At 38.1% G+C, this 20,122-nt stretch overlaps 1 protein-coding gene across 1 annotated transcript in view; it reads right to left on the reverse strand.

The window, feature by feature from the left end:
• Positions 1-428: 428 nt before the first annotated feature.
• The window catches only part of furina (furin (paired basic amino acid cleaving enzyme) a), an 83,210-nt gene continuing 63,516 nt past the window's right edge, over positions 429-20,122 (reverse strand). Inside the window, exons 7-15 of the mRNA XM_048617101.1 lie at positions 18,386-18,558; positions 17,935-18,147; positions 16,700-16,800; positions 15,203-15,306; positions 14,937-15,054; positions 9,105-9,284; positions 7,140-7,264; positions 6,263-6,388; positions 429-1,737 (exon numbers count right to left, since the gene is read on the reverse strand). Coding sequence (XP_048473058.1) covers positions 1,169-1,737; positions 6,263-6,388; positions 7,140-7,264; positions 9,105-9,284; positions 14,937-15,054; positions 15,203-15,306; positions 16,700-16,800; positions 17,935-18,147; positions 18,386-18,558 — 1,709 coding nt within the window. The 3' untranslated portion in view covers positions 429-1,168. The remainder of the gene's footprint in view (positions 1,738-6,262; positions 6,389-7,139; positions 7,265-9,104; positions 9,285-14,936; positions 15,055-15,202; positions 15,307-16,699; positions 16,801-17,934; positions 18,148-18,385; positions 18,559-20,122) is intronic.

Raw genomic sequence — 20,122 nt, forward strand, 5'->3', positions numbered from 1 at the left:
CCAAATAACCCATTTTAGCACCAACCTCAAAATTATTTCGATTATGCAAAGAACACAAATGTTCACGTGGTTTGTCTTCATTATCAACTTATTCTCTTAACCCAAAAATAGCCAGTGCCTAATCTCCTCCAGAACGTGGCATCCCTGCTGACAAACTAGTTTTACATATATATTTTTTAAACTTCCCTCCTTAAAACTGCCGACTGAAGTTGGGTGACAGATCAATGAAGTGACAGTTCCTGTCAGCCTGTTGGCACTTAAGCAAGGTTCCAATCTTCACATCTCAGCTCTGGCAAGAAAGCATTATCAAGCTGATCAGCCATTGAGCTCATCAAGCTTGTACTTGAGTTAGACATCCATATGTACATTCTTAGCAGTAGAAAGCACAGTTTCTTTCTTGCCTCCTTGCACCCCACCCCACCCCCCCACCCCCAAGGGTACAGAGCCATAACTAGAATACCCTAATTGAGCACAGACTGGAATTCGATCAGAGACCTTACAGGTCTGAATACCTAACAACTGGAGGCGGTGAGTGACCCAGCAAGTCAGAGGGATTTCATTGAGAGATTAAAAAAAAGTAATACAAACTTCAGTTACAATACAGTGAGCATTTTAAGGGATGAAATTTTAAAAAAAAATTAAAGTGCAAAAATGATACCCTTGAAACCAACATTTTTACAACTCAAAAGTCGGTTATGACATTACCAAATGTCAGTTAAGCTTCTGACCCCTATGATCACGTCGTGAAATTCTTTTCTGAAAGTCTAAATAGTAATTTCAAATTCCTCAAAATTAAGTAACTTCAAATTATCCAGGTACAGTGCTATTGTCAATTTTGGGAGTCTTAAAATTTCCATAATTAGCTATCATACAATATTGAATTAAAAAGAATCCATTCCACTCTACCATTCTATGGCCCTGACCACATTTTGCTGGGAACTAAAAAGACACCAACCTACCTCAGTTAAGAGCTGTGAAAAATGCCCAATTTCCAGTATTAATAGTTTAGCTTTAAGAGATTGTGTCCAACATTATTTCAAGCACCCACATTCCATATAAAAATGGGTGTGGATTTCTTGTCACTTTAAGACAGTTTTCACTGAAGTCCATGAAAATGAGACACACACAACCCTTCATCAGTAATGGGATGGAACAACAAACAGAAATACTAGAGGACACTTTGTATTTTCTTTATAAATGCTGTTCTTTCACTTTGGCCCTCAACATCAAATTCTTCACAATCCGATTCGGATAAATCACCATCTTTCCACACGTCAGAAATTCCTTTGTAAGATATAATTCCTTTCCCATTTTGTAGAGTGTAGACTTTCACTTTGCTGAACTGGAATCCTGACCTGACCTGAAGAACTATAAATATTATAAAAAATACCATTATGATGAAGGCACAGATGGTAAAAGCAAACCATATAGGTACTTGAGATTCAGTGAGCGGTTCAACTACTTCCTCATTCTCCAAGGGAGATTCCCTACTGACTTGCATCTGGGGTGAACAGCTGAAGTCCATTTCATTGTAGTGTGAATGAGGGAGGCAAGATAGGCAGCGATTGGCTGTAAATCCATTGCATGTGCGGCAAGAAGCATGACATGGAAGGCAGGCCAAAACTTGTGAAGGTTCAACGTTGTTGTCCAAGAGGCTGTCAACGAATCCTTTATAAAAGCCAGGTGGGCACTTTTCCACACAGCTTTGCTGATGCAGAAAATATACACCTTCACATTCTGAGAAGACAAAATAGGAGAGAAACAAATACTTGAGAAACAATTTCAGTTGTGGCAATTTTACAGTTGCTGAGGTTCTAAGCATGGAAGGCAAAGGAATTGAGACAATATAAAACATTTTTCCTATCACTTAAGGTTAGGTTTGATTTAATAATAAAACAAGGTCCAAGAACACACGCACACACACAGTCGGTGTGGTTGAATTTGATTTGACAGACAAAAGACTGTATAATATTTAACTAAGATGTCAAACCTACTTTTGTTGCGTTTTCATTCACCACAAGCAAACGATTAGGACAATCTGATCTTTCAAAGTTGATTTGCATCAACAAATTATGTTTTAAAATGTACAAAATTTAAGAAGTAGTTATGGTTAGAGGAGAACTGGTGGTAACTGTGTGCTTTTCTATAGATCCTGTTGGCAGAGGGAGTGTGTTGTTATCTGGTTAGGGTGGGCTATGTTTCAGGGATTTTTATAAGGTAAGCATTTATAAATTATGTTACCGACTGTGTATGTTAACAAATTATTGCACCTTAACTTATTTTGTTTTGATAATAAACCGATAATTGTAATTAATAAACTCTTAACAGATAATTTTGTTTAAAACTTAGTGATAGATAAGGTATTTAACTAGTTACCCTGGTAACCAGAAAAAAGTATTATGTTGCAAACTGTGTACTCGTAGTTCTAGAGGGACTGTGTACTCCTTCAGTGTCACTCTTAACAACATCAAATAAAATAATGGGTACTCTCAAATAAATGAAGTAGACAAATTAGCAATGCAAATTTAAAGCTCTAATCTTAATACCCAAAATAACATGAAATAAAAACAAACACTAGAAATACTTAGTGTCCACTATTATAGGGAGATAGTAAAGGACAGGTAAGATTTTGGGTGGATACCATATTTAGAACTCCTTAAAAACTAAAATTAAAAATGACACAATAACCACCGAACTTGAGAAAGTCAAAACTCTTTACAACACCTATTAAAATGCTCCCTGTTGAAACATGGCAAAAAATGGTGATCAAAGCATCAGATACCGTTTCACTAAAAGGTGCAGAAATGGCTCATCAGAAAGCAGAAGTTGTAATTCAATTTACAACAAAGCTGAGGCACTGCACCCAAAATGTTTAGCAGATTATAATGAAAGATAAATTCAATAAACACAGCCCGCTGTATCTACAGCCTGCTGGTTAGAGAAGCCTTTTAAAAGGCACAACAGGGTGCATAAATTAAATGTCAAACTTTGATGTTTTTCAAAGCATTTTCCCAATTATTTGCTTGTTATAAAATCCAGGTGTGTACCTCAATTGCTAAAATTTAGCTGAACAATTACTTCTGGTGTGGAAGGAGCTATTCATTATACGAGCACTTAAGACAGTCAACGTTCACAGATTATTCATCCACGAGGGGAACTTCAAATGGAGTTCAACCATATTTTCACACAATATCCCACAGCAGGAATCACAGCCCAAATTTTCCCTCCTTCCCGAAACAAGTGATATGGACTTCAATTGTAGAATGCCTATTTCTACCCAGCTAAGAACAATATGAAATGAACAGATACTACAGATGGAACCTTGATTTTCTGAATTATGCTTATTCACTCAAAGCCATCAGAAGTTCTAAAAATTTAAGATCACCAACATGTCAACTGAGAGAAATGCAGTAAGATGTGCATTTATTGGTGTACTGCTTCTCGCTTTGCAGTTTAATCAGCACAATTTGCTGCTATTTAGTCATAATGTTGGTCACAAGTCGTCCTAATCTGGAGATCTCTCATCACATTAGATCTGTAGCCAGCAAGTATACCGTGCCAGTTTATCCCTGATAGGCCAGTGACAGATCATGAAAAAATGAAGTCACTTGACTGCAAACTGTAGCAGTCAATGTTCATTTTGTGAATATAAATAACTGCCTCTTTTCTGAATGATGGAATTTCAAAGCTAAAGACGTCCCCAGCCCCCAGAAAAGGACCCACAGGCAGCTAGTATTTTTAAAAAATGTTGTAAAATAAAAGCCATAATAGAATGAAGTCTCAAAATCAGTTGGGTTCCAATCCACTCAGGCAATAAATAAATGAACTGATTACTGTACTGTTAAATGCATTTCTATCAAATTTATTTGATGATACTATGCCTTTGGGATTTGCTGTTGGTCACTGCGCTTTTTCCATTCGGAATTTAATACAATCCAGTATGATATTTAGGGTGAATTTCAATTCTAACATAATTTAAGAAATCCTGCAAAATTATGTTGGGCTCCGTACTGAAATTCACACAAGATAGTTGGTAAAATTTAAGTGCATTTAAATTGTTGTTCTACCAAGCCATGACTTGCTCAGTGTAGAGAGCTGAAAATGCACCTGTTAAGTCACAAGAATGCACACAGCCTCAATGTGAAAATGTCCAGTTCCAATGTGAATCAGTAACCTCAAATCCATGCCTTCAATATAGTTCATCACCTGTGGTTAACGTTTCATGACAAGATTCAGGATGAAGTCAGTGAGCCATTTTTCATATAGAAAACACCCGATATCTCAATTTTGTCTGCAGTGTTCTGTCCAATGACAGTTGCTTTGCAAACCCAGGGTTCAAATTTAATGTATTCAGTCCCCAAAATACTTTTATTCTATACCACATTTGCTGATCATCCGTCACATTCAAAGGAAACTTTTCTGGTCCCTATGTCTCTCAACACAATTAGGATATTTATTCCAAGCCTTTCTGAATAAATCTAAACTGCAAGTAGTGCATCTTACAATCCTTTTCACTCCCTCAAATTGTTCAATCCTGGGAAAGCAAGTTAAAATTCACACTTATTCCACCCTTCCCTAACATTCCTTTCAAACCTAGAATTATCTAATTACAGTTTCCCAAATGACGTTTCTCCCCCCTCCTTTTCTGGAGTATTAGCCAAGTCACTGCATTCAACATTATGGCTCTAGCATTTTACCTAAGTTTTGTTAAAAGAAAAATTCTAAAAGCTGAAAGACAAAAAAAACTAACAAATTACTGTAACATTGTATCTTACCATCAATGCTTACCCACCATAACCAGAACAATGCCTGCAAGGTTAACATAACACTTAGGTGGGTGGCCAAATTTCTAATCTCAGTGCTGTTGTCATACCTGACTTTAATGGATGAACGATCCAAACAAGTAGTAACGTAGCCAAGTTAGCATGGATGCTGAATTTGGCATTTAAGATAAAACACTTAAGATCGTAAAAATGGAGGAATAGGACATTCGGCCCCTTAACGTACTCAGCCATTCAACAAGATCATGGCTGATCTTACTGTGATTTCAACTCTACTTTCTTAACTGCTTTTCCAATAACCCTAAATTCCTTCTGGATAAAAACACTGCCCTGAATGTATTTATTGACACAACTCACTACTCTATGCGGAAAAGAATTCCGATTAATTCATGCCGGAAGATATTCTTCTATCTCTAAACTATTTTAAGTCTATGGCCCATATAGTTATTAACTCACCCATGAGGGGAAATATCCTTTCAGCATCTACATCGTCATGCCCTTTCAGAATCTTCTGTTTCAATAAGATCACCAGATTCCCATTTCATGCAGAATTCTGCAGTCTGTCTCAATCTAATTATTCTGCATTTTTATTTTTGCTGCCAAAGTAGACAACCTCATTTTCCTCATATTATAATCCATTTGTTAAGTTTTCGCTCACTCACCTGTGAGCTCTTTGTATCCATTTCATTGTCTATCCTTGTATCATCAGCAAATTTGGATACAATACATCCTGCAGCTTCATCCAAATCATTAACGTAAGTTGCAAATAGTTGAAGTGACAGCACTGATCCCTGTGGCATTCCACTCATCACAATTGCAAACCTGAAAATGACTCATTTATTCTGTTTCCAGTTAGTTAGCCAATCACCTATCCATACAAAATCACCTCCAACACCGTGTTTATAAACTTCACACAAATCTTTTAGAGCTACACAGAGTACATTTTCAAATTAGAATTTACAATAGAACTTTGTGATCCTTTTCCCCGAGCCCCATCATACTATGAAACTCCATCTTTTACAACCAAGGACAAAAAAAGGTTTTCTCACAGAGACAATTAGCACCAAGTAGCCAGCAATAATGCTGCAAGATGAGCCCAATAGTTGAGGCTAACACACTTGTGCACAAAGCAAAGGTTTGAGCAGAAAAACTTTCAAATGCAAGTTAAGTGACACTATAAACACTGCTGAACCACTGATTGATAACTTTAACATCTTAACAGCCTTCTGTAAATGTATTTCAATTTCATTGAAAATTCTTTCAAAGTTAATTCTTTCTTTGGTCATTTAACTTCTAACATTTTGAAAAAAATCAAACTCAATACAGAACTGTTCTCCCTCAGAGTCAGAATTAACTTGTTAAACATTTACGGATTGAGAGACGTATGAATTATTTTGCATTTCTGCTTGTAGAGGGCGCTCTAAGACAAAGCTCTACTCCTCTCATTAAATTCAACTCTATACTTTCTCTTGCTTACTTACCTGCACACACTTGCTGAGAGTTCAGTGTTTTGCATTTGGCAGGTAGTGTAATGTTGGTCGATTTCTGCTGGCTGTTGTTCGTTGGTGCCGTCCCATAAAGAACCAGTGTAAATTGTCTCAGGGTACCTGAACAGATAACTTCTATTAGAAAATCTCTGCTATGGGCAAGCATATTTAAAAACAATAACGAGGACAGTAACAAAACGGAGACTACAAAGACACTAATTTTTGTAAATACAGAACAGTACCTGCAAGCTAGCAAATAAGGCAAGTACGAACTAGTTAGGAAATGGCCCTTCAACATACTTTCCATGAAGATACACATTAACCACTAAAGTTACCTTCTCTCATCGGGATTCAGATCACACTACTGTCGAAAATAATGAGCTTATTTAAGAGTCAAAAAGTTTGAAAATATGAAGTTGTTGTAAATCTAAATCTAAAGCAGAAAATGCTGTAATTACTCAGCAAATCTGGCAGCATCTGAAATGTTAACTACTTCCCTCTCCACAGATGCTACTTCCAGTACTAGCAGTATTTCACTTGTGAAATTTTGGTTAATACTGTTCCTGCTGGTTAGCAACTTAGTGGGTTAGAGATAGGAGACCATTACCAGGAACAGTTGGAAGTAATTGAAGAAATATAATGAATCGTTAGGTCATGAAATATACAAGATGCAGAAACAAGATTACTTAAAAACCAAACTGTTTTGAAAAATATTACGACATTGGGGAAACAGCAGAGAAAAAAGGCACGAGAGCAGGTAGGCCAGTGTACTGCTGCAACTCTTTCTTGTAATACAGTTTCTATAATTCACAACAGCCATTATAGGAAAGGGTTTTAGTCTAAATGCTTAAAGACAAATACAGAAACAAACCATAATTATTTGCACCAGAAGTATTTTCCAATTCCAGAACCCATTCTCCCGAGGGGTTTTCATCCCAGGAATGTGTAGTCATGAATGCCCAGTCAGTAAATCCCTCAGATGAGTAGTCATGCTGTCTGCAGTAGATAACAAGACAATTGTAAGTGAGCACAAAGCCCAATGGTTCTTCCATCCCAAAAGACCAAGCAAAATTGATACCATTGTTTACTTCCATTTCTGCCCTAACAGAATTGAAAAGATTGAAGTCTACACTCACTACATCAATTATGAAAGTGTACAATACAGTGCTTAATACCCCTTTATTACAAATCATGCAATATCAGTACTCTATATAGAAATGGCAAGTCTACGATTTATTTGCTCAGTGTTGGACAGGAATTTGTGATCTTTTGAAATCCTACACCAAAATCACCACATTTACGGTATTGCCCTGACCACCTACTATCCTTGGAAGTAGGTATGATAGAAATAAAACATTTATTCTGATTCTTCATATCAGGGTCTGAATTAACTGTAGCTAAAGCACAAGTTCCACAGAAACGAGTAAATTCACATTTTGTGTAAATTATTGCTAGTGAAGGTGACTCAGACTGCCCCGACAGTGAAAGTCCAATCATAGCCAGATTTATTTTACCTTATCATATGCTCTATATACACTGTCAAATTGGACATAGGCAAAAACTCCCAAATCACAAGGATATAGTGTACCAGATAATTTACCTTCGTTAACTGCTTTCACTAAAGATCAACCTCTTATAAACAAGATGACTCAGCTTGTTTTCAACAATGGGAAGGCTTAAATCTCTTGTATTTCAAAGCACCTAATATTTGCACTGCCTAACTGAATTAAATAATCAGAGCAACGATCACTCACATTGCTGTCTCTACAGAAAGAACTCTACTTAAGTTCCATTGGCAGGACTCTTTCAGAATACGTTAGTGGCACAAACTCAACAATGATAGTTGCTTGCTTTCAAACTACCACTGTGCTTTGTTTGCAAGTGACTTGGTGTGTACAGAATTTAGCAAAATGGTTAGTGAGTGTTTTAGAGAGTGTCTCTAGATATTGATTTAGGGAGTGCTATAATGTGCATTGCTGTATCTGCTATCAAGGCTCTGACTGTTATCCTTGTCAGAAGGGATAAGTGAATGCTCCCAGGTGACTAGCTAACAACTTTTGTTTTACTTGTTCATGGAATGTGGGTATCACTGGCTAGGTTAACATTTATTGCCAAGACGGCAGTTAAAAGTCAACCACATTGTTATGGGTCTTTACTTATATAAACCAGACCAAGTAAGGAAAGCGGATTTCCTTCCCATAAGGACAATGGTGAATGAGAGATAACAAGATGTAGAGCTGGATGAACACAGCAGGCCAAGCAGCATTAGAGGAGCAGGAAAGCTGATGTTTCGGGCCTAGATCCTTCTTCAGAATGGTGAATGAGTTTGGTTTTTAATCTGTAGCTACGTTAGGTTAACGTTTTGTTCCAGATTTCTGTTGAATTCAAGTTTCATCATCTGCCATTGTGGGATTTAACAGAACATTACCCTGGATTCTGGATTACCAGTCCAGTGATTTTAACGACAAAGCCACCACTTCTCAGTGACAGGTCTGCTGGTCACAAGTAGTGAACCACTGATTGTGAACTGAGTTTCAAGTTGATCTTCCTCAGCAATTAGATCATTTGCTTTTACTCCAGTCTTCCACTGAACTTTAGTCGATTATGTTTGCAGATCAAGTGGGTCATCCAGCCAGTCCTCTGTGGGTCTCAACACATTGAACTTTAAAATCCTCTTTGTTAGGTACAAATTAACAAAATGTTGCCAAAATCAAAGACACTTATACCAACAAAACTTACCCATTAAAGAATTACAAGCTAATTTCTATCATCCGTGGGTTATTTAATATTAGTAATTTTCATGCATTCATTGTTTTGAGCTGCAGTAACATCATACCTTGGTGCCAGCAGAGTTGACCTTGTCCCCATGGGACTGGTGAGAAATATAGCCAAGTCTCCACGTCGGTTATATGATAGCGTAATTCTTGCCTGCACATGCTCTAAGGAGCGGATAAAATTTGAAGTTCCAAGGCATGCATCAACCCTTTTCCGCACCTCCAATCGGTTACCAATATCCCTAAAGAAATAAGTTGAAAACCAGAACTGTAGAAATTTCTCAACTCTGAATTACATTAAGGCAGCATTAGAATACCAATTCAAATAATCCATCAGCATGTAGAATGGAAGTGATTGTGAGGGGTCACAATTTTAGGATATGGGATAGAAGGTTTAAAACATGAGAAAGTACCCCTCTCAAAAGGCCGTGAATCTGGGGAATTCACTAACCCAAAATGTGGCAGATGTTGGCTATTGAGTAAATTTAAGGAGACAGACAGATACATTTTTAATTAGGAATAGGTTGAATGATTCTGGAGAGCAGGCAGAAAGTGGAATTGAGGCCAAGATGATATCAGTCATATCAAGATGATACCATATCAAATGGCAGAGCAGGCTTGAGGGACCCCTAATAGACTCCTGCTCCTAGTTTTTACGCTTTTGTTAAGTCAACTGGGACCCAGGGTCTTCTGGGATTAGGGATTTATTGCAGTGCAAATTCCAAATTGAATCACATACATTTCAGCTTAGCCTGGCTGGTGGAACTCTTGCCTTCAAACCAAGCTGTTTCGGTTTCAAGGTCCACTCTAGGACTTGAGCGAAGAATCTAGGCTGATAATACATCATTCGCACATTAGAATACTAGTTTATCTAAGATGTCAGCCCTAAGATGAGCTGATGGATATTACATCTGTCTACTCTGGTGGTTCAGATAAACCTGAAGGTCTCTAAACATTGTTTGGAGAACAGTGCATTACATCATTCCCATCAACCTTTCTCAAATACCATAAGAAACAGATTAGCTTGGCATGCATGCATAGCCATGTCCAAACTGGCTTAAGAAACTCACGTATATGAACGTTTTACAAATTTGACAAATATGCTGGGGCAATTCAAAAGCCTTTTCAGTTATTGCATTTAGTGTTTATTTGGATACTACATTTTTATGTTAGATTCTGGAAGTGTGTCAGTCACTGGCCTGCATGGCAAAATTATAATTGTTGGTTCACTGGATAGACGCAGAGAAGAAAATGCAAAGTACAAGCACAAGTGGAAAGCACATCAGAAAGTAAAGAGGAATGCTGACACACAGCCAATTAGAATGTGTCCAAGTTTTGACATTAAAGAATTTTGCACAGCAGGGCTGTTCGTAAACAAAAACAAATAGCTAGAGAAACTCAGCTGGTCTGGCAGCATCTGTGGAGAGAAAACAGAATTAATGTTTTGAGTCCTTCTTCAATTCTGAAGAACACAAAATGTTGACTGTTTTCTCTCCAAGGATGCTACCAGACCTGTTCAGATCTCCAGTTCTTTGTTTCATTGTAGGATTGTTTTATTTTATTCACTTATGAGATGTGGGCCTCACTGCTGGGCCAGCATCTATTGACTGTCCCGGGTTGTCCTTGAGAAGGCGGCAGCGAGCTGCCTTCCTGAACTGCTTCAGTCTGTGCTTTGTAAGGAGATCCACAATGCCGTTAGGGAGGGAATTTCAGGATTTTTACCCAGTGACAGTGAAGGAACGGCGATATATTTCCAAGTCAGGATGGTGAGTGGATTGGAGGGGAACTTGCAGGTGGTGATGTTCCTATTTATCTTCCTGCCATTGTCCTTCTAGATGGAAGCGGTTGTGTGTTTGAGCGGTGCTGTCTGAGGATCTTTGGTGAATTTCTGTGGTGCATTCTGTAGACAGCACACACTGTTGCTACTGAGCTTCAGTGATGTAGGAGGTGGATGCTTGTGGATATGGTGCCAATGTAATACAGTCTTCAGCTCAAGGATAAATAGCACGCACGTGATAACTTTTTGATTAAATCAGAACATTAGCCTGTGGAAATTCTAAGAAAGTATTTGACAAAATAGGCAAGCACAAACATTTCCATGTAATATTAAGTTTTATAAATTCCCCAAATTCTTCTGAAACTCCCTACTATATGATCACTTGTTCAAACTACAGTTGGATTGCAGAAGCCAACAGTTTCAAGATGACACTGATATCTGACAGTCAGCTTTTAAAGAGTTTAAAATAAAGTTTATTCCTTGGAACGTAGAAGAATGAAGGATGACCTTACTGACATGCATAAAATCATGAGGGGCCCAGACTGGATGAATTCATGTAATCTTCTTCCCAGGGAAGGGGAATTGATAACTAGAAGGCATAGGTTTAAAGGTGAGAGTGGAAAGATTTAAGGACCTGAGGGGCAACTTCTTCACGAAGAGAGTGGTGCGTACATGGAACGGGCTGCCAGAGAAAGTGGTTGAGGCAGGTACAATAGCAACATTTAAAAAAAAATTGGATAGTTATATGGATGGGAAGGGTTTAAGAGGGATATGGTCCAAATGCAGCCAATTGGACCTAGCAGAGTTGGCACTGTATTCAGCATGGACTAGTTTGGGGCCGAAGGGCCTGTTTCCATTACTCTATGAAAGTTGAAGAATTTGCAGCAATACTAGATAAAGTTGAAGACAAGGTTATCATCCCCATTATCCCAAAATATAGTTCAACCAACTTCACTTTTAAGTTACACTGCATAGCTTGAGCTGTTTATTATTTTCTGTGAATGTGGGCACCGTTGGCAAGTCCTTGCAACTGTTGCCCATCCCTAGTTGTTTGTGAACTGATTGCTCTTGAAACAGCTTACTAAGAGTCAACTACACTCACATGCAAGCCAGATCAGTAAGGACAACAGATTTTTCTCTACAGGACATTAGTGAACTAGATGGGTTTTTACGACACTTGATAGTGGTTACTTTGTCACCTTAAGCTAGCTTTTATTTCCAATTTTTAAAACAATTTGAAATCAAATTTCATTGCCTACCATATTGGGACTTGAACCCATGACCCTAGACCATTAGCCAGAGGCTATGCAATACTAGTACAGTGACATTACTGCTATGACACCACCTATCCAGAGTTGGTACAAAACCAAAATACATGTACAAGAGACAGACAACTAAACTTCAAACATCTGTATCCTATTTCTAAATCTACATGATAAAATCACATTCCCATGACACTGAATTATCAAGAGGATTTTCCTACACTATTGACTTCTTGTTTAATGGACATTATGCTGCAAATAATATAACCAACTGCTTCGCCTATCCAGATATTAACAGCTCACCATCATACACTGAAAACTGGACTGATACATTTTTAGTGAAAATGATACCGATTAGATTGTGTTACCACAGGTTCGAAAACAGTTCTGACAGAATTCTACAGGGACAAAAATCTATCAAGGAGTTACTGTATATAACATTTCCATCTAGAAATAGCACAGATTTTGCAGTATAAATAACTTGCCTTGTGAAGTTATTTTGCTAATTTAAAAGATAACAGTGTTATTTTAAGATTGAACACAAGAATCAGGTTGAGAATTAAGCTCCCACTAGGTCTTAACATCATTAGTGAAACAAAGTGCAGGCTTTAGGTGAATTGGACTGAGAGTCTGATATATAATTGGTTTGGAGTGCACATGAATAATTCTATCTTCATAATAGAATCTGTCTGTTTAAACCTGTTACCTATAAACAAACAACTCAAAACGGTCAAATGCTAAAACAAATCATCAGCAGGAATCCTAGCAATTACCCCTCCCAAAATTTTCTTAACCCTGCTGCTGCCGCCTGTCTAATATCAGGCCACTTATTACACGTGGGATCTTCTTTGGTTTTGTGGCTTGCTTGCTGCGGCTGAGTACTTTAGAAGCGCTGACACTAAGCTTTTGCATTAAAGCAACAAAATGCAAGGATTCTATTGAAATACTTCAGACAATAACAAAATGAGCAGTGAGAGGTAGTAAAATGATAACATTTTTGGGAAGAGTATCTCAATAGTCAATAACAAACTGGGTATTAAATTGATTGCTTACGTTTTTTTTTAAATAATCTCTCCGAAAAGATAATTTGGCAAAAACACAAACAATAATTGTAGCAGATCAATTTCACATAGGTAGTAGACAATTGTCCCTTCATTAGAAGCAGGTTATTAGCTGAGTCTCTCACACACCAGTCTTTAATCCTCCTATTATATTGCCAACCACAGTACTGTGGTAACTGACCTGTCAGACACCCTATTGTCACAGAAAATAACCATTCATTCCTTGACCTGATTAAGCACAAGTAGCAGTTAGTTAGACACATGAAACTTAAAATGAGATACCCAGCATCAGAGATATCAAATAAGTGTCAATTTCTTTTCTTTTCCATGAATAATCTTTTCAGTCAGTCAGCGTTTTACAAATACAAATTTTAAAAATTCAAATATGACTTGGATAAATATTAACTTATAACAGGAAGCTCCAAATCTATTTTAATGGTGGTGTTAAAATGACAGCGCAAGTCAAATCAGCTTGTAACCTGACCTTACAGGGAACTGGTGACAGGATAGGACCAGCTCACACAACACAGGGCATGACTCCTATAAAGTGCTACATTGGAGCTGTGAGCACTTCAAGAACTTATTTTAAGCATGCTAACATTTCAGTTTGCACTCTTATCAGCCACAAACCGCGCCGTGTGCATACAGAGGGGTGTGGGGGAGTCAGGTTCAGTCAGGTACTATAAGGAAAGCGTGGCCGACAATGAATCAATGACTTTTAATCCGAGGTTTGTTTTGAGACAGACAAAAATAAAAGCAAAATACTGCAGATGCCAGAAATCTGAAATAAAAATGCAAAATGCTGGAAAATACTCTGCTATTGAGGGAAAGAGTCTTAATTTTTGAGTACAATTAGACTCCTTTTGGGAAGAACTATTGTATTGATTGAACTCTTGAAATGTTATTTAAGACATAAAAGCTTCAATTTAAAATATTCAAGGGTTGATTCAACAGTTACACAGCATTAAAAAGAATTGACCTTCCACATGGAAAGGGGAAAATAGTTGTGAATTGCCAGTTAACTGATCAAATAATTTTCAGTTACATAGCATGGATAAGAATGGATGGCCTATTTGACCACATCAGGGGAAGGGAGTACTATGGCAATGTCATGTTCTGTTGGAAGCAAATGGGACTGGAATGGTAAATTTTGTATTTTTTCTTGTCTGCAGACACTAGGGGCCATTAACAAGTGAACCAGAATCATTACCAACATTGGGAGAAGCTTCCTGTAGATTGTTTGGTTAAGATAATGAATTGCAGATTCCTGCATAGCAAACTGATGTAACAACTTAACTGGACCGGTCACTGGGACACAAGAATTGATCTTCACACCACAGGTTCTGGAAGGGTAACGTTTGGTTGCTATCTTGTGTTGCTATTGGATATCAGATATGAACAACATACACACAGCTGGGATCTCTTCCAGCATCCTGCAACTACTGTCAAGTTTCACAGATTGACAGCCACTAACCAGAAGTACTGGAAAACACCACGCAGTACAAGCCAAACCATAACTTGAACAGGAATCCATACCCTAAGGATGGGGTTGGTGTGGAAAAGAAAATTGATGGAAAGAAGAGGCAAAGAACCTTTCACATAATTGTAGCAGGAATTTATTCACAAACATCTTCCTTCATGTACATCACAATCCACATTAATAGTTATTCATTTGTTATTTTTATAATTCCTAAGTAAAAGCTGTAACAATTCTATGATTGTATGAATTACAAGTTATGGTAAAATGCTGCTTATTTACAAGGGAAATTCAGATTAAAGACCTCGAACACTTACTTTGGCTCAGAAGTGATAACAATGACACATTTCCGTTGATCTCCAAGACTTGTCCAGTTCTTAGCTAATGCAACCATAGCTCCAGCATCCAAAAGCCCGTAGCCATAGGAGTGACTGACTGTATGAGAACAGGAAGTGTGGAGCTGGTTATTATAATAGGAGACCACAGGGATAATTTCAAATGGCTGTTTTTGGCTCATTTTTCTTTAATTTCAAGACAAGTCTCATTGCAAGATTTAAGCAAAAAAAACAAAAAAACAGCTTACCTTTGCGGCCAACGCCATTGATAATCCAATCATTAGTTGAAAGATGTGAAGGTTTGGATGTCCGTACCACAAGGTGCTGCATGTCCCGCCATGTCAGATTTTTACTACAGGGAAAGAAAATTAATTTAATGAGATTTTCAGCATTATTTGAGAGGCATACAATTTTCAACAGAATACTACTTTACCATACTTCTGCCTCCGATTAAAAAGTGATTTAAATTGCAAAGGATGGCAAAACCAAAGCAAATCACTTATTTAATTGGATACAGTGTAGATCTTTAACTTAAAATGCATATGTGCTCATTTTAACCAATTATTCTTGTATAAAAATCATGTTGGAACAAACTTACATTTAATTAAAGTTGATTCTATAATTGACTTAGCAAATTTACTGAGCAATTCAAATCAAAACATACTGTGTCACAGTTGTACAGCATGAAACCAGACCATTTGATCCAACTCGTCCATCCCAACCAGACACCCTAATTTGACCTAGACCCATTTGCCAGCATTTTGTCCACATCCCTCTAAACCCCCCTATTCATATACCCATCCAGGAGCCTTTTAAATGTTATAATTGTACCCACCACACCACTTCCTCTGGCAGCTCATTCCATACATGCACCACACTCTGCATGAGAAAATTTCCCCTCAGGTCCTTTGTAAATCTTGCTCCTCTGACCTTAAACCTATGCCCTCTAGTTTTGGATTCCCCCATCCTTGGAAAAAGGTGTTGGCTATTAACCCTATCCATGTTCCTCATGATTTTATAAATCTCTGTAAGGCCGCCCCGCAGCCTCCAACACTTCAGAGAGAAAAGCCCTAGCCTATTCAGCCTCTCCCTGTAACTCATACCCTCCAGTCCCAGCAACATCTATGTGGATCTTTTCTGCACCCTCTCTAGTTTAATCTTTCCTACAGAAGGGTGACCAGAACTGTACAGAATATTCTGAAAGGGGCCTAGCTAATGTCCTGTACAGCTCCAACATGACATCCCAACTCCTGTACCCAAAAGTTCTGACCAATAAAGGATATTAAATCATGGAAAGAACTTTCTACCTCTGGTTTGGTTTCTAAGAACTTTAGGCTGCAAGGCGGTATCAAGAGGTTTCAGGGAAAATAATTCATTGTATAATGAGCATGCAGCGATTTCTGCGGACACATCGAGAATTGGCCTAGGTGATGCTTTCTTGGTCATAAAGCTTGCCGAGACACTTAGGTTAGGCTGAAGTGTAGAATGATCAATTGAATGATACCCATGAAAGTACACCCCAGCAAAATTCAAGCACCTCTAGGAGAAATAGGGACAGAATTGAGGGAGAGGGGTACAGAATGGGACTAACGTCTTACCAATACAGCTCACATTTTAAACAATAAGATCACACAATGCAGTTTTAATAGCAAGTAGCTACAACTTTGTTTCCTCTTTTTTAGAAGTTTAGAAGCACACAAACATTATACTAATAGCTACATGATAGATTACATGATGATGCATACTTTGCTTCCAGTGCAAGGGCAATGATTCCAGCAGCAAGAGGAGCAGATGCAGAAGTTCCGGTATGTGATTCTGTACACTTTTGTCTGAGATCAGTGGTAACCTGGATAGAAATAAAGGAACAGATGTAAGGAGGTTACAACCATCTCAACAAAGCAGTAAAACTGGCACCAACAGCTGGAACACAGGCAATACAAAACAGGTTTGTCCACACTAACTCCAATAAAGGATCACAATCTGAACTATTCAACAGTCTCTACTTGAGACCAGATGTTTTCTGAACAGATCACAAATACGAATAATGCAGCATTAACACCTGGTTTATAGTGTTTTTTATGTGCCAAAATTCAAATCTATCCAGATGATTCTAACAAAGGCAGTTTGTACCGAGGTCTGTCACAAATTAGTTTGATATTAACGAACAATGCACCAGAGGCTTACACAAGATGGAGTGTAGAGAGATCAAAGTCTCCAAATTCCACAGCTTTTTATAGGAAAGCACCACTGTGACTTTGTCTCGTTTGGAAGAAACTAGCCTTATTATGTGTACAAGAGAATTATGGAATAGATTACTAGTAAAGGTGGTGGTACAGAATCATGGCAGATTTTAAAAAATAATAATCTATTTGCCTGTTAAAAATGGCTCATTAGCATCAGCTACAGAATAACATCAAAAGAAACAAACAGATTAGGTTTGTGATCTACCCATTCTAAAAGACCTTTACATAAAACATTACTATGTCTAAACTTGCCCATTATTGCCCGTTCAAATGTAGCTGTATCCATATTTGTACTTGCTTCTTTTTCTTACATCCAACTGAGATGAGCTAATGTAGCAGGAATTAACAAAACCTTCAGGTAAACACTCAAAACAAAGCAGATGGACTTACACACAAAGGAAACCATCAGTGCAAGTTTGTCTAACTCAGATGTCCTTTCTAATCTTGTTTTCCCAGATCTTAATGCATGCCCTTTAATATTTCTAAGGAGGAAGTAACATCTTAAAAGTTGTGACTGAATCAGGTGAATAGCCACTAGCATAATGTAAAGTAAAACCTGAATGAGAAAAATACAGGCACTACTGTTGCTAGATATTTACCCAATTACAAGACCTTTTATTGCAACGTTTTGAAAATGAATGTAGATTATTCCAATATTGTTCTGTTAATAACAAAGCAGGCACACAAAGATTAGGACTCTGGACAACGAAACTTTTAACACCATAACAGCTACTTACGATCTGTTTTTCAAATTGACCTCCACTACTATATGTGGTGGCAAGTGTTGAGGAGCACGCCTCACTGTACCAAGGTACATTCCCACTCTGTGTTGTACTGCTGATTGAAAGGGTGTAGATACTATTTGTATATCCATCACAGTTACAGCTGTCATGTTCTCGGCCACCATTCCCAGAAGCCCACACAAATATTGAGCCCAGACGACCACGCCCCTGCAAATATTTCATCAAAACAAGTTAGCATGCTCACCTTGTGAAGTACTGAACAAAACATTATTGCATAATTGTGTTACAAAATGGTCTTTGCTCACATTTGTTAAATCTGCATTTTAGCCAAACCCCTTGCATATGAGACGCAGAGACACAGGTCATTTGGCCAATCAAATTTATGCAAAAATGAACATTCAATTGTACATATATCTTGAACTCACACAAGCATTATTTACTTTACCTGAGAAATGCCTTTAAAAAATGCTGCTTGCGCTAACTTAGCAGGACCATCCACTGTCTTCCCATCATCCTCTGGACCCCAGCTAGCACTGTAGATGTCAATATGTTGAGGGTACATACTAAGGGACTGAGCTTCCACAGCATCAGTCACCTCTCCATCTAGCATCCGCACACCTACAGAAACCGAGAAAGTGTACAACTCTTAACAGTGGCACCAGCCAGTTTAGGACTGAACTACAAGTGGTCTCATAGCTGGCAAACTACCAGAGGGGAAGGGGCAGAGTCAGAACAGAACACTTTAAAGTGGGAGGATACTTAAAAGAAATTGTCCATGTTCAAAAAAAAATTGCAGGGAGCATTGGCTAGTATCTACATTAAAAACAGGGACAAAAGAACATATTCCTTAGAAATATAGAATGTAAGCGGAGTAGGCATTCGGCCCCTCAAGCCTGCTCCACAATTCATGATCATGGCTGATCATCCAACTCAGTATCCTGTTCCCACTTTCTCCCCCTTTCCTTTGGTCAGTTTAGTTCTTAGAACTATAGCTACATAGTTTCTTCAAAGTCTTCAATGTTTTGGACTTAGTTTCCTGTGGCAGAGAATTCCTCTGACTCATTACTGTCTGGGTGAAGAAATTCCTCCTTATGTCTGTCCTCAAAGGCTACCCTTTATTCTTAGGCTGTGACCCCTGGTTCTGGACAAACAAACATCAATATTACTAGTGGGGTGTGGGTGCGAGGGAGAAAATTTTAAAAATTGACCGTACTTTCTGCTCCCAGGTGATAGCCACTTCCTGTTGGCAATGCCATAATAAATGATTAAATTTAAACTGTATTGGCCTTCGTGGACACTCACTGACAAGCCTTACACCTAAACATCAGTCTTTTGGGCAATATTCCAGAGACAGACTGGCGCCTAACATACTGATCTTAGCAAAGAGGGAGGGAGGGCAGGGCAAATCCAAACTAAAAAGTAATGTGCTTTAAAAATATTCCAATGTGCATTCTGGTGTTTTCGATTAAGCTAATTGCAGCTGGCTAATACAAAACAGATTCATGTCAGGAAAACAGCACAGCATTTTATTCCACAAATGCCTCAAATTTGCCACAATTGCTATTGGCAGCTCGTATGAAGGGTTTATATCATGACAGGTTTTTCAGCAACTGAAAGATAATCTTATTACCTACTAGCAATTAATTGCAGTAACTGAGATGCTGTTGTACGAGCACATCTTCTGCTTTGAAGATTCACCACACACATTTATTAATTGTCTATCATTTTTAATGGGATACTTGGAACAAGAAAATGACACTCATTGGTGGGAAAGTAAGTTGCAATGAAGAAATAAATTTACAAACGGATATGAATAGGTTAGGTGACTGGTTCAAAATTAGGCAAATAGAGTTTGACGTGGAAGACAGAGGTTATTCATTTTGATCAGAGGAACTTCGGAGTGCTTCATTGCAGAGGGATCTGGGTGCCGTTGAGTGCAAATTGCAGAAAACTAGCATGCAGATATAGCATGTAAGAGGGAGGGCAAGTGGAATTTTGATATTTCTTACTAAGAGAGTTTGAAAATAGGGAAAAACTGCTGTAACTGTACCAGTTATTATTGAGATTGTACCCAGAGTACTGCATATAGGTTTGGTCCCCTCCACACAAGGTGGGAAGGGGGAGAGAGAGCGAGAGAGAGAGAGCGAGAGAGAGAGAGCGAGAGAGAGAGAGCGAGAGAGAG

The sequence above is a fragment of the Rhincodon typus genome, chromosome 36 (genome assembly GCF_021869965.1).
Source record: "Rhincodon typus isolate 14 chromosome 36, sRhiTyp1.1, whole genome shotgun sequence".
NCBI classification, from domain to species: domain Eukaryota; kingdom Metazoa; phylum Chordata; class Chondrichthyes; order Orectolobiformes; family Rhincodontidae; genus Rhincodon; species Rhincodon typus.